The sequence below is a fragment of the Mus caroli genome, chromosome 16, assembly GCF_900094665.2.
Source record: "Mus caroli chromosome 16, CAROLI_EIJ_v1.1, whole genome shotgun sequence".
Lineage (NCBI taxonomy): Eukaryota > Metazoa > Chordata > Mammalia > Rodentia > Muridae > Mus > Mus caroli.
Genome location: NC_034585.1, coordinates 271,357 through 286,742, shown reverse-complemented (window position 1 = coordinate 286,742; position 15,386 = coordinate 271,357). Strand labels below are relative to the sequence as shown.

General features: G+C 46.9%; 1 protein-coding gene across 8 annotated transcripts in view; it reads left to right on the top strand.

The window, feature by feature from the left end:
* The first annotated feature begins 5,559 nt into the window (after positions 1-5,559).
* Positions 5,560-15,386, top strand: part of Slx4 (SLX4 structure-specific endonuclease subunit) — a 26,352-nt gene continuing 16,525 nt past the window's right edge. For 4 of the 8 annotated variants that reach the window (XM_029470758.1, XM_029470756.1, XM_029470757.1 and 1 more), the window contains exons 1-5: positions 5,560-5,599; positions 7,770-8,507; positions 10,144-10,362; positions 13,598-13,781; positions 14,556-14,768. In XM_029470758.1, coding sequence (XP_029326618.1) covers positions 8,153-8,507; positions 10,144-10,362; positions 13,598-13,781; positions 14,556-14,768 — 971 coding nt within the window. In that variant the 5' untranslated portion in view covers positions 5,560-5,599; positions 7,770-8,152. The other 4 variants (XM_029470754.1, XM_029470755.1, XM_029470759.1 and 1 more) reach the window with 4 other exon arrangements.

Here is a 15,386-nt window from a genome sequence, read left to right as displayed (position 1 = left end):
TGATTCCTGAATTCCAACAATGTGGACCTGATTAGAAGTAGTTCTTTGGTGTGACTCCAATCTCCATTGTCAGGACACCAGCAGTCCAGTTCAGTAGTTCAGGATACCAAATAGAAACCAGCAGCTGTGGCACAATCCAGCAGAAACCACCAGACCTCTGCTGAATTGGCAGGAGTTGGTGGGAGCCACCAGGTCCAGCCGGAATGCCTTGAGTTCTCTGCTGTGCCTTTCTCAATGAAGTGAAGATCATTGAAGATTTGGGACCAACCAAGCATTGAAAGGCTAGCTATGCAAGCACCCCCATCACTGTCTGTTGAGTCCTATTTATACTCCCTCCAAACATCACATGTCCTCTCACGGGTCTCGCCTCAGCAAGACATCACATGAGTCTGCATCACATGACACAGCCAGAGCCTTCCACTTGAGTGAATCCTGAGATTATGTTATTTACTGGAAAACAAAACAAAACAAACCAACCAAACAAACAAAAAACCCTGTTTCTAGTTGTGTTGTGGCTCAGCTCTTTCATTCCAAACAATGAAGGTAAAGTTAGTTTGTAGAAGGAAGCACCCATGTCTGAAAGTCGTGTCTAAGCCAGGCAGTGGTGGCTTGTGGAACTGTGATAGGCAGCCTATTTTGGTTGAATGGGGCTTGTTCTGGTGACCCAGTAGAGAACTCTACAAGGGACAGAAAAGCGAGCCACGTTCCCACAATCAGATGCCTGAAACCACAGAGCCTCTGACTCCATAATTCTGTGACTATCAGTCATACAATGTCCCCAAGCTTCTGGCATTCTGGCTAGACTCCACCCCCACAGTTACCTGACTATAGCCAGGTGTGCTCCTCCCCACAGTTACCTGGCAACAGCAAGATAGCCCAGCCCACTATAAGAGGGGCTGTTTGGCCCTTCCTCACTCTCTTTAAGATCTCACCTTTCTTCTAGCCCTCCTTCTCTCTCCTTTCCCTCCTCTCTCCACATGGCCATGGCTAGCCTCTCTTTCTACCTTCTCTCCTTTCTTCCTGCCTTTCTACAATAAAGCTCAAAAACCATAGACTGTCTCTGATCAAGGCTTGCCGTGCTTGAACGATGGGATAGGCTTTCTCCTAATGAGCCGTGTCTAACCTCCTGCCAGAAGGCCATCCTGTGCTCCAGCCACGGACCTCACCAAGGACTCTCACCCGCATGGGAGCCATCCTGCGCCCTCTTCTCCCTTTGGCCCAGGGGCTCAGTGCCACCCCAAGGGACCCCCATTCTGTTCTCAGCTCTGCTGCAGTATCCAGCGTGGGATGCCAGAGGCTGGGAACCTGGTGCCTAAGACTACCCCTTGTCCACCACTCGTCGAGCGAGGGCCAGTGGCTTAACACAGCCAGGCACCCACCCGGGGCACGTGGAAAGTGTACTCAGCAGTCCTCTCCTGTCTGCCTGCCCAGAGCACCGGAACTCTGGCAGGATGCGGGGTCTCTCCCATTTTCCCCCACATGTCCACTCCCTCTTTCCCCAACATGCACTGCCTTGCAGTGGTGCATGCCTTTTATCCCAGCACTTGGGAGGCAAAAGCAAGCAGATTTCTGAGTTCAAGGCCAGCCTGGTCTACAGAGTGAGTTCCAGGACAGAGAAACCCTGTCTCGAACCCCCCCCCCCAAAGAGATGTCTAATTGAGTGGCAGACAAAGTGATGAATCAGAGAAAGATTTGACAGAATAGGATGTGGCCAACTCTCAAGAGGAGGGGAAAGCAAAGCTACTTGAGGGGCAGTGCAGAGATAGGAGGCAGTTTTATTGGGATAGTTGTGTAGAGACAGGTGGCAGGCAGAGAGAGAGAGAGAGAGAGAGAGAGAGAGAGAGAGAGAGAGAGAGAGAGAGAGAGAGAAAAAAANAGAGAGAGAGAGAGAGAGAGAGAGAGAGAGAGAGAGAGAGAGAGAGAGAAAATAACACAATGACAGACAATGAGAAGGAGCCAGATTGCCACAGTAGTTTGAGACCAAGCAGAGAGAAGCTGGATTGAATCAGGCAGTGTGGAGAGGAGTTTGAGCCAGAATAGCTGAGTTGTACCAGCCAGCCAGAGCTCAGAAAGAATAAAACGGGTGAGCTTATTCAGCAGTAAATGTGAGAAACTGAAAACATTCTAGGCCTAGATAAGATTGTACAGAGGTTGAAGTTTCCAGGACCAGGTCTAGGTCAGCAGACTGAGACAGGAAGCCTGCAAGAGGACATTTACATCAGGAGAACAAAAGTTACTTTTACAAAACATTTTATCAAATAACCTCTGTTTCACCAGCTCTTGGAAATTCAGATCAGCACAGTTATCTTTTGGGACCAACTTGATTTCTTGGCTGCTGTAGTATTCCATACTTGAAAGGATTATCTCTGACCCCTGCTAAAGATGAGATTTGTGCCCTCCTCTAAGAACAGTGTTGCTTCCATACCAATAGATCCAGATGGTTCTGAGAGACCAAACCTACTCTATCTTGAGATCAGATGCCATCAAAAAAAAAAAAAAAAAAGCCTAAAAAGTTGGTCTACAGCTAAACCCAAGTTACACCCAAGTATCAGAAAGGACCCCATGACTTGTCCTTGACCCATACCCCAGAGTTACTCCTTAACTACTTCCTAATAACAGTCAATCAAAGGTCAGTCTGATTGTTTCAGATGTTTACTTTCAGGCCATTTATGATTGTTCATAGTCTTGTTTCAGAACACCCACCTGTCTGCTTACAATAGTTATTTTATTAGATGCTTGCCAGACTAGACACCCCCCACCCCACTTACTCTCACTTCCTGTCCCAATGAAGGTGAGAGACCAAATCTTTTGGGTTCAGACTCCATCTCAGAGAACCTGACTTAAGGTTGAACTCAAGTGAACCAACAGGTGGGTCGGTACCTAGCACCAGTTTCCAGGCTACCTCCTAACAAAACCTGCATCCAGTTTCCAAGGTTATTCCTCAATAAATTTATACCCCCAGGTTACAAGCCTGCCCCTGGTACTTCACTTCCTAACCACAACCAATTAGGAGGAAGACAGAAGTTTATGGTCTGGCTCCCAGCACAACCAATTATGTTAAAGGCCAAAATGCACCCCCACCCCCATCAGATGTGTACAAGGCTAGATACTGCTAGCCTCTATAAATGCTTGCCTAAAACTAGGCTCAGGGATCCCCCTTCTGCTGTGTCAGGGTTGGCAGGAGCCCAAGCTTGAGCTTGAATAAAGAGACCCCAATGCAGTAGCATCGAAATCGGCTCCTTGGTCAATTGAGGCTCACAAATGTTTCTTGGCAGTACAAAGGTTTGTGGCATCACTAAACCATTGTCCTGCTGCATCAGCAGCAGGGATGGTGGTGAGTAGGCCTAAACTTGAGTTTATTATAATAAAGAGATCCTAATGTGATTACATTAGGTTGGTCTCTTGGGGCTCGAAAACAGCTACAACTGTTCCAGATGGTGCCTAAAGACCTAAGAACCAGACAAAATTTCAGTAACAAGGCCATGGCCCTTATCCTCACCCTCTGGCTCCTTCCCTTGGTCTTTCCTTTCTTGCCTCTTATCTTCATCCTTACGTTTTCACTTTGCCTTTTAAATGTTTTACTTACCACACCTACTTTCCTTATATCTGAACAAGGATGCTCTGATGTAAGCACTCTCTCCATCACAGCCCCATTTGTTCCTGATACATCTGCCAGAAGACCTTTTGGACCCTGTGGAGTTCTGGGTGCAAGGAGCCTTCATCCCTCCCACCCCCGAGCAGATACCATTCTTACATGTAGTGTATGTTACAACAGATTACTCAGCCATAGGACAAATGAAATATTCACTTATGCAAGCCAAACAATTTTATGATCCTGTTTCTATAAACACACAAACGTAGAAGATTACCAAGGGGCTGGGGTGTGGGGAGGGACTAGGACTGACTGCTAATGAGAACAAGAAGTTTCTATTTGAGACTATAAAGTTTTCTAGAATTTGATATTGATGATAGTTGTACAGTCTTGGGGATAAGGATCTATTGAAACATATATTTTTTAAATACATATTTATTATTATATGTAAGTACACTGTAGCTGTCTTCAGACACTCCAGAAGAGGGAGTCAGATCTCGTTACGGATGGTTGTGAGCCACCATGTGGTTGCTGGGATTTGAACTCTGGACCTTAGGAAGAGCAGTCGGGTGCTCTTACTCACTGAGCCATCTCACCAGCCTCGAAACACATTTTAAAAGGATTTCACAATTGTTGGCATTCCTTCTAGGCTCTGCCCAACAGTTACCTGGCAATACCAGGTAGGACTAGCTTGCTATAAAAGGGACTGTTTGGCCGGGCAGTGGTGGCACACTCCTTTAATCCCAGCACTCGGGAGGCAGAGGCAGGTGGATTTCTGAGTTCAAGGCCAGCCTGGTCTACAGAATGAGTTCCAGGACAGCCAGGGCTACACAGAGAAACCCTGTTTCCAAAAACCAAACCAAACCAAACCAAACCCCTCCTTGATCTCTCTGCCTCTTCTCTCTCTCACTGACTCTCTTCTCTCCCTGATCCCTTTATCCCCCCTCTCCCCTCTTTCTCCATGTATTCCTGGCTGGCCTCTCTCCTCGATTCCTTGTTCCTCTCCTCACCCACCCTTTCTCAATTCCCCTTCCCATGCCCCCAAATAAACTCTATTCTATACTATACCTGTTATATACTATACCCGTACCTCAGGGGGAAGGGATGCCTCAGAGTGGGCCGGCCTCAATATACTGCATCCTATAACCCCAAACCACAGCAATATCTTAATTTATATCTCTAAGAATACAAAAGTGTGGTCTTCTTTCTAGATCTACTCCTTCAAATGTTCCCAGTGTTCTGTGACTCAGCAAACACTCAGATCCCAACTCTGTCTCGTACAAGGTCCTCACTCTCTTTACTACTCACTTTCTTCCTGACTCCTGGATTAGAGTGTTGCCTCTTGCTCTCTTAACATGAGATTATAACGTCAGCCACTACCTAGGACCTCCGGGCGACGCTGAAACCCATGAGCCCACGAGAGCCTCCCGCCCTTAGGGCTGCACTAGCCAGGCACTAAGCCTGAGCCTGGCGCTTTTTCCACACACATACCATGAGGGGATGCCACCACACGGTTTCTCATTTATTTATGCATATGTTTACATTTACACACCAGAAGGGGGCATCAGATACCCACGGGATACAGTTAGAGATGGTTGTGAGCCACCATGTAGCTGCTGGGAACTGAACTCAGGACCTCTAGACAAGCAGCCACTGCTCTTAATCACTGAACCACTCCCCGCTACCACACTTCATTAAACGCGACCATCAGTACCCTCACCCCGAAGCTCCTCAGCACAGAATTCAAGGAGCGAGCGCTATCAACGCGCAACCTGCAAGACTACACTGCTAGCTCGTGTGACCGCACACCGCCCGGAAACGTCGTAGTTGCTTTGGGAGACCGGAAGCCGACCCTCATCCCGCTTCCCAAACTCGGACCACGTACATAGTCTTGCGCACGCGCAGACCGTGCGTCTGCGCACTCGTCATTCTCTGCTCGAAAGCCTCAGGGCGCAAGCGCAGCCCCGCGCGGCTCTCGGCTAAGAAGGTGCGGCCGAAGCGCGGGAGGTAGGAGGAGCTCGGCATCTGCCTAGAGTGGCCCGGTCGGGGGGAGTAGTGGTGGGGGTTGTCACTTCCCGCGGTGTCCCGTCCCCTCTTCTGCAAGGCCTGAAGCCATCTGTCTTGTCAGCCTTCCCCAGACGTCCCCCGATCTCGACCGGTCCGCGGTGGAGTGACAGGAGCTGCAACTGGGTAGACGGGGGGGCAGCGCCTGCCCGGAGGGAGGTAGGGACAGCCCAGCGATCAGAACCTTCTGTCTGGTGTTAGGGCCGTCAGAACGTTTCCCAAGGCAGGCCCAGTCCTCTTCCGTGGGTCACCGGTAAGGGTAGGCGGGAGGGTCCACCCCGCCCGAATCCATTCATTCCCTTAACTCCTGCTAGGAGCTGGTAGGCAGGTAGGGTGCTGAGGAGGCAGGATTCCCCTACCTGGATGCTGGCAGCCTGGTGGAATCCGTTATGTCGTTTAGCAGATATTGGTGGAGCACCTCCCAGAGAGGACAGACTTATGACTTGATTGTCAGGAGAGACGTGGGGACTCAACGCTAATGTGTCGTAGAGATTTACACATCTAGCATAATCAAATTCAGTTTGTTTTTGCCTAACGTTCCAGGCCCCTGAGAACTGAACTGACCTCTCTCTCCTTGCTACCATTTCTCTTCACTCTCCTCCCCCTGTATCAAACTCTTTGCAGTTCATGAATTCAACAGATCGTTGCCTAGCATTTATTATAAGTTGGGTACCAGATAGCCCAAAGAAAATACAAGGTAAATAAATGTATATCTAACTGATATGCTGAACTTCACTAACAGATAATTGAGCGAATAGGAACATAGGATCTGATACCCTGGAACCACACTGCCCTGCTACTTCAGAACAGTTCCTTACACTGCTTGTGGCTGATTCCTCACTATAAGGAAAAGCTGACAGTAGATTGTATTATATAGTATTGCTGTAAGGATTAAATGGGCTAAAGATTTAAAAGCAGTTAGCATAGCGTTGGGCACATAAGCTTTCAATGAATGTTATGCACTGCAAATGATTATAAGCTGTGACAGGTGTCACTGTGGCAACCATGTGTGACAACATGGAGTGAGGTGGGGGAAAGAGCCCATGTGAAGGAGTAGGGGAAACTTCTATAAGATTATTGTACTATGTATTTGGAATGAATAGATTTCTGTCATTGGGTTCTATAGGGAGGTGTGAGTGTGTGTGTGTGTGTGTGACTGTGTCTGTGTGTGAGTGTGTGTATGTGTGTGCGAGTGTGTGTGTGAGTGTGTGTGTGCGAGTGTGTGTGTGAGAGTGTGTGTGTGTGTGAGTGTGTGTGTGTGTGAGTGCGTGTGTTCTCATCTGTTGGCCAGATGAGAATGTTGGGTATTCTATTCTATCACTATTGGCCTTCTTGAGACAGGGTCTCTCAGGAGCTTGCAAATTTTCAAGTAGTCTGGCGAGCCATCAAGTTTCAGCAATCCTCCTGTCTCTATCTCCCCTCCCCATCCTCGGCACTGGGGATGTGCCTCCACACCTAGCTTTTTTTTTTTTTTTTTTTAAACATGGGTGCTGGCTGTCTAAACTCAGGTCCCTGTCCTTTTCAGTAAGCACACTTACCCTTATTCACCAAGCTGTTTCCCCAGACCCAGATTATTCAGTTTTGATTTTGAACCAGAATATACTGTTTGCCCTAATAAACATTCATGCCTGTAAGACCCAGCCTTTCTCTGCAGGCAGCTTAGAGAGCTCTTATGGACTCAGAATAGAAAAAAAGGTGGCCTTTCTCTCTCCTGAATGTACAAGGATATATATATCTTTTATCTCCTTATTTCAATCATTTTGCAGCATTTGCTGACTGTCCCATAAGCTGATCAGGTGACAGCTGGAGTCCTGAGGCCACTCGAGGAGATAAGCTCCCTGTGTTTGGGGAGCATATATTTGTGTGGCAGTTGGTCTTCATGTTTTTCTCCAATTTCAGTAAAAACCATGTGCGTGCATGCTTGTGTGGTGTGTGATATGTCTTGTGTGTCATGTGCTTTGCACTGGGACATACTGTGGAACAAGTATACTTGTAACCAGATTGTATTTGGAGACTTTCCTCATACCTGACATCCTCTTGTACACCGTGGAAAAAATGACATAAAATGGCAGTAGCTGTCTAATTATACTTAGATGCTTTTGGTTTTCCACAGATACAAAATTAGATGAACCTATGCCCTTTATCACTGTGGAGATCTTGGAGAATCACCTGATCACAGAGTTCACATGTGTTCTATCTAAGAGGCAGCTGTTGGACAACAAAATGCTCTCTCACTTGTGAAGTTTTTAAACAACTTATTTAGCTACGGGTCCAAATTGAAGGAAGATATAAAAATCATATGGAGAGGAGATCGGTACTTTGTTTGCAGTTGTGCAAAGTCTCCAAGTAAATCACAGAGAAGAGGAGCTGTAGTGAGGCCAGAGGTGTGGGAAGGCCTGAGTGGGCTCACACACGAGTTCCTCATCTGTGGACATGTTTCCAGATCGGTCCTCACTCCCCTAAAGACAAACCCGAAACCTTAAAACAGGTCAAGTGATGGAGGAGTCAGATGACGATTTCAAAGAACTCTGTGCCAGCTTTTTCCAAAGGGTGAGAAGAAATGCGACCAAAGAAGCATCAGGAGAGAGAACGAGGCAGAAGGCCTCTGGCCACACTCAGAACCGAGGCAAACGGAAAGAAGGCCGCCAAGTTGTCGCCAGGAGCAAAGCTCTTCAAGGCCCTTCAGAGAAGAAACCTCGATTAGGCAGCCAGACTCCTAGGACTACAAAGCAAGGGGCACCCAAGTCTCAAGAAGGGAGCCCAGCTCTCCCTGCGAATGGGAAGGGAGATGTTCTTGCTCCTACCCCAGATCAGCCAGTGTTGTGTGAGAGAGCACAGAGCATTCAGACAGGTAACCAGGCAGGACCCACTGCCAGATTTGGTTCCAGAAAGGAACCAAACTGATCAATGCTGTTGTTAACCAGGGCTCAGAAAATCTACTATGAAAGCAGATAGCTGGGTGTGGTGGTGCACTCATCTAGTCCTAGCACTTGGGAGGCAGAAGCAGGGGAATCTCTGGGAGTTTGAGGCCAGCTTAGTGTCTGCATACTGAGTGTCGGATAGCCATGGCTATGTAGAGAGAGATCCTATCTCAAAAGCATAAAAAGGCCAGACAGCAAATATTTTGTTGTTGTTACAGTTCACATATTTATGCTGCAACAACAACTGACTCTCTGTATCTATGCGATTCCAGCTCTGTCAGAAGGTAAACACTTGATAAAAGAATCTGTGCTTAATATGTCCAGACCTTTTTTCTCGTTTTAATTCCCTAATAACACCTTGTAGCAACTATTTATATAGCTTTTACTTTATATTGGATATCACATTATTATATAGCTGAATTAAAGTACACTAGATATACACAGGTTAAATGTAGATAGTTAGTAATTTTCAGGGACACCGAGAACTGATCTCCCCTAGATACAAAGGGTCAACTGTTTCTAATGGCAGCTGTATGTAGTGAGGAAGCAGCCCAGGATGATGTGGAGGTGAATGGGGGCAGCCGTGTGCTGATGAAACTTAATTTACAGAAATAAGCCTAGCCCTACAACCAGTTTGCCCAGCCCTTTGTGTGTTCCCATGAGTGTGTTTAGAGCTTTGTGCTCCGTGAGCTTTTTGTAACTGTTTATGTAGTTGACAGTAGTCACGTCAGCATAAAAACAATGGCACCTTTAGTATATGTGTGAATTGATTTTAAGGTATGTACATTGGAGTGGTCCAGCCAGTTTGGTTAGACTGAGGAAGCTTTCAGAGGATGGGCTGAAAGCTTCCTCAGCTCTCTGTATGCTTGATCTAACCCTTCACACAGAACTGAAAACCAGACTTGCATGTAAGATGGGCTCTGCAGGCTCCTGGTTTCTGTTTCCTTACCTTCTCTTCCTTACTGTAAAAACATTTCTAGTGTGGGTGCAGGGTCTTTCATCAATGGCCTTAAAGTCTGAGCTCCTGGAGACTCTGACGGACTCTACAGCCCTGCCCAGGCACGCTGGCCATTCAGCTCTCTTTCTGCAGCCGGTGAAAGGTCTCAGTGATTTGCACATGCAAACCTGCACAGTTAGCCTGTAGCTTCATGGGCTCCTAGACCTCCACTAAAGGCTGTAGGTGTATCTCAGGTTAAAACATGGGTCTAGGAAGAGATAAACATTTGTCATTAGTATTTCTTTATTAACAACGTTATTGAGATACTGCTCATTACATAATTTTAAAGTATACAGTTGAGTGTGTTTAGTACATTCAGCATTATGAATCCATCACCACCACTACATGACTCGAGACCATCTTCGTCACCCCCAGCAGAACCCCAAGCTCAGCAGCAGGCACTGCATCCAGTATCCTTCTGCCATTGTGTGTTTGCATAGCCACAGTGAGTGGATGAACAGGTCCTAGTCACACAAGTCAGGTCAAACCTGGGCTGACTAGTAAAGAACTTTTGGAAATTTGAGTCTAAGCTATACAACAAAACTTGTGAATATTTTCTTCCTTGTCAGAGAGTGCTCCCAATGGCGACTCCCAGCCTCTTCCTTCCTGTTTCACGACAACTGGTGTACCAAGTCCCAGAGTCTCAGAGCTGGTTCTGCAACGGATGAAGCAGTTCAAGAGAGCAGACCCTGAGCGCCTGAGACACGCCTCAGGAGAATGCCCGCGAAAGACTGCACTGGGAGACAGTGTCCCAAGGAGCCCTCCCGAGGAGATAGTGGGAGAAAACGGTATGGTGAGCATGCTCTACCCTCTAAGATAAGTTACATTGTGTAGGAGAGGCAGTGCAAGAAGCTGCTTCCTTCATTTATTATTATTTATTTCTGTATACAGCTTTTCTGTCTGCTCTTTACCTCCCCACCTCATTGGAGCTAGCCAAAGAATGGAGTGTCCCTATAAAAACTATTTATGTTTTATTTTTAATTCTGTGTACATTATGTATCTGTGTGGGTATGTACATGGGAGCGTGGATGTCTGTGGAGGCTGGGAGAGGGTGCTGGATCCCCTTGAGCTGGAGTTGCAGGCAATTGTGAGCTGTTTGACATGGGTCCTGGAAACCAAACTCTGGTCCCCTGCAAGAGCACTGTACACTGAGAACCACCGAGCTGCCTCTTTACTCCTGGTTTCTTACTGGACTTCCTCACACGGCCTTGTTCTTCTTTTCCTTTCTCCCTTTTCATTCCCCTCCACACTGCTTATCATGAAGCTGAGCTCTTATAGAGAGTTGGGTTGGTGTTTGTGTGTGTGTTTGTGTGTTTGTTTGTGTGTTTTAAACCACAGTAAGGACTGAGGAAATTGCTTAGTGAGCAAAGTGTTTTCTGTGCAAGCATGAGAATTTGAGTTTAAATCCCCAGCATCTATAGCTGGGCATGGTGGTACACACGGTGATTCTAACCCTGGAGAGACAGACGGAACAGATATCCTGCATATCAGATATTTACATTATGATACATAACAGTGGGAAAATTACAGTTATGAAATAACAACAAAATTATTTTATGGTTGGGGGTCACCACAATATGAGGGACTGTATTAAAGAGTCACAGCATTAGGAAAGTTAAAAGCTGAACTGATCTGGGCTAAACATCTTGGCAACCATTCTTTTTTTTTTTTTTTTTTTTTTTTTTTTTTTTTGGTTTTTCGAGACAGGGTTTTTCTGTGTAGCCCTGGCTGTCCTGGAACTCACTCTGTAGACCAGGGTGGCCTCGAACTCAGAAATCCGCCTGCCTCTACCTCCCGAGTGCTGGGATTAAAGGTGTGCGCCACCACGCCTGGCTTTTAAAATTTTTTTTATTAGATATTTTCTTTATTTACATTTCAAATGCTATCCCAAAGTCCCCTATCTCCCCCCCCCCCGCCCTGCTCCCCTACCCACTCACTCCCACTTCTTGGCCCTGGCATTCCCCTGTACTGGGGCATATAAAGTTTGCAAGACCAAGGGGCCTCTCTTCCCAATGATGGCTGACTAGGCCACCTTCTGCTACATATGCAGCTAGAGACACGAGCTCTGGGGGTACTGGTTAGTTCATATTGTTGTTCAACCTATAGGGTTGCAGACCTCTTCAGCTCCTTGGGTGCTTTCTCTAGCTCCTCCATTGGGGGCCCTGTGTTCCATCTTATAGGTGACTGTGAGCATCCACTTCTGTATTTGCCAGGCACTGGCAAAGCCTCACAGGAGACAGCTATATCAGGGTCCTTTCAGCATAATCTTGCTGGCATATGCAATAGTGTCTGTGTTTGGTGGCTGATTATGGGATGTACCCCCGGATGGGGCAGTCTCTGGATGCTTTCTCTCATCTTAGCTCCAAACTTTGTTTCTGTAACTCCTTCCATGAGTGTTTTGTTCCCTATTCTAAGGAGGAATGAAGTATCCACGCATTAGTCTTCCTTCTTGATTTTCTTGTGTTTTGCAAATTGTATCTTGGGTATTCTAGGTTTCTGGGCTAATATCCACTTATCAGTGAGTGCATATCAAGTGACTTCTTTTGTGATTGGGTTACCTCACTCAGGATGATATCCTCCAGATACATCCATTTGCAGCAACCATTCTTAAAATGGTCTGTGTGTGCCTAGAGGGTATAATGACCCTGTAAGCAATAAGGATCTTCCTCTCGGAATGTGTACAAAAGGAAGAGAGGGGTTTTGGGTACAGGGCTTTCCACACAAGCCTGAGAACCCACATAAGACTGAGCAGGTATGAAGAGCCCCCTGTAATCCCAGGGGAGACAGATACAGGAGATCTCTAGGGCCAACTGGCATTTAGTGACATTTAGCAGGATTGATGCGCTCCAGATTCAGAAGAGACCTTGCCCAGTGAGTTAAGTGGAAAGTGATCAACAAAGACGCTTGTGTTTGTGTTAGTTAGGGTTTTCCTTTTGTGAACAGACACCATGACCAAGGCAAGTCTTGTAAAGGACATTTTTTTTTTTTTGGTTTTTCAAGACAGGGTTTCTGTATAGCCCTGGCTGTCCTGGAACTCACTTTGTAGATCAGGCTGGCCTTGAACTCAGAAATCCGCCTGCCTCTGCCTCCCGAGTGCTGGGATTAAAGGTGTGTGCCACCACGCTCGCTAAAGGACAACATTTAATTGGAGCTGGCTTACAGGTTCAGAGGTTCAGTCCATTATCATCAAGGTGGGAGCATAGTGGCATCTAGGCAGGCATGGCGTAGGAGGAGCTGAGAGTTCTACATCTTCTCTGGAGGCTGCTAGCAGAATATTGGCTTCTAGGCAGCTAGGATAAGGGTGTTAAAGCCCACACCCACAGGGACACGCCTAGTCCAACAAGGTTACACCTCCTAATAGTGGCACTCACTGTGCCAAGCATATACAAACCATCACTACACCCAGTATCAACCTGTGGCCTACACACACACACACACACACACACACACACACACACACACGTACATACATATGTCCTGGGTTTGAGCTCCAATACCACAAAAGAAATAAGGCACCAAAATGAAGTTGTGCTGTTTTTTGAGCTCATGACAAGGGTTATAGACGGAAGTAATATTTGAGAACTTGGGAGTTATAAAGTCCCCATGGCAGGCACATCCTGTGTGTATCCTGAGTCTGTTCAGAGAGCCAGAACTACTCTGTCCTTTGGGCTGATGCTGACTCTTGATTGCCAAAGGCATTTTACACTTGTCCTGACTTAGTAGGAGGTCAGCATTAGAAGAGGCTAAGCTAGAGATGCAGAGTCCCAGGCTGGGCTCCATAAAGCTTTCCAGGTATTGTGTGTGTACACTGACATGTGGAAAGAGCTGTTCTCAGAGTCTTCCCTGCCCAGTGCTCACTCTGCCTACTCAGCGCCTGTGAGCGGGCTGCAGAGGGCTGCTGGTTTTAGTTTGCCTGTGCGCTTCCCAGTGACCATGATGCAAGAGCTATAGACATGACAGAGCAGCATAAGATGGTGGAGGCTGTCTGTTCTCATGGCTCTTGGACGCTTCTCCACTCCGCAGAGTATAAACTGCATGCCACAGACAGTGATGCTGCAATGGCCCTGGCCTTACAGCAGGAGTTTAGAAGGGAGGAAGCATCCTCACACCATGACAGCCTGGAGGAGAAGGGGTTGTTCTTCTGTCAAATGTGTCAGAAAAATCTCTCAGCAATGAATATGACCCGGAGGGAGCAACATGTGAACAGGTAGGGGCAGCACTGTGGGCGTCTTGCTGTCTTGTACGGTGATAGCATCTTAGCATCATCAATGTACCAGCTTTTCCAAACAGCCCACTGAGGTGGAGCTCTCACGGTGGAGCCCGTCCACTTACAGGGTGCTAGGCCTCTGTGACCCTGTCACCACATCAGTTTTGGATTCCTTTTACACCTCCAAAGGGAACAGGGTACCCCTTGGAAGCCACTGTTGCACCACTCACTGCAGACCATGACTTCCCAACTGTCTGTCTGAGATGTGCACTCACATGTGTGGAGTCACATGGTATTTGTCCTTTTGTGTCCATCCTCCATGGAACAGTGTCCCCAGAGCTCATCTATATGTGTGTCAGTGTGGCATCTCCCTACCTCACTCTTTTTAATGGCTAAAATCAGAGCCCATTGAATGGATAGAATGCATACTCTTACTTGTATAGCCAGACACTTAGGTTCCAACTGTGTGGGTTTTGTGGTACAGCTGCTGTGAACATGTGTTTCATGTTTGAACACTTGCTTTCATTTTTCCGGGGTTTTATACTTAGTAGGATTGCTGGATTGTAAGGTAACTGTTGTTCTGTCCTGGATTTCTTTAGCCACTTTTGCCAACACAAACCTAAATTTAGTGTCTGAGGCTGATTGCTAGGAGACTTCAGGTAGTATGAGGGGGTCAGCTTTTAGGGAACATGTTTACATGTCGATGTAGATCCAGTATTTGCTATAGTTCTTGTTTCCTGAGAGTGTGGTTCTATGTTTACTGACTTCCTGCAGATGCCTAGATGAGGCAGAGAAGGCACAGAGACCTGCTCCACCTCGGATCCCTGATTGCCCAATATGTGGGAAACCGTTCCTCACCACCAAGAGCCGAATCAGTCACTTGAAGCAGTGTGCGGTGAGGATGGAAGTGGGTCCCCAACTCCTGCTTCAGGCTGTGAGGCTACAGACAGCTCAGCCAGAGGTGGATGGCAGCCCTCAGGTACCCAGGTAAGACAATGAATCAGACCACAGAATGGTGTTTCCACTCCACTTAGACATTCCTTAGACAGTTCTTATGGAGTTGGCAAGAACAAGCTCTCTGGGATTCTGACATGAGACATTCGGGGAAATTGGATGCAGTCGAGAAAGGATTTAGGAGCACGAGGAGTCTGCATGCAGATGGGGCCATCCATGCAGAGAGTTGCTACGCTTCCTTGAATCCTTCCTGAGATGTTGCAAGTTCATAATCCTGCAGCGGCCGCTCTAGCACATCCAAGAACTTGGTATTTGCTTTACTTTATGTCCTAGTTGTACATTGTGTTTCCACTTTAGGGTAGCTTCATTTTCATGCTAGTAATGTCAGCTTGTTGAGCACAGTTGAAAGAATTGACTAGGCAGAACTATATAGGAATGTATATTATTCTCTGAGAATCTTTTTTTTTTTTAAGATTTATTTATTTATTATATGTAAGTACACTGTAGCTGTCTTCAGACACTCCAGAAGAGGGCGCCAGATCTCATTACGGATGGTTGTGAACCACCATGTGGTTGCTGGGATTAGAACTCTGGACCTTCGGAAGAGCAGTCGGGTGCTCTTACCCACTGAGCCATCTCACCAGCCCCTGA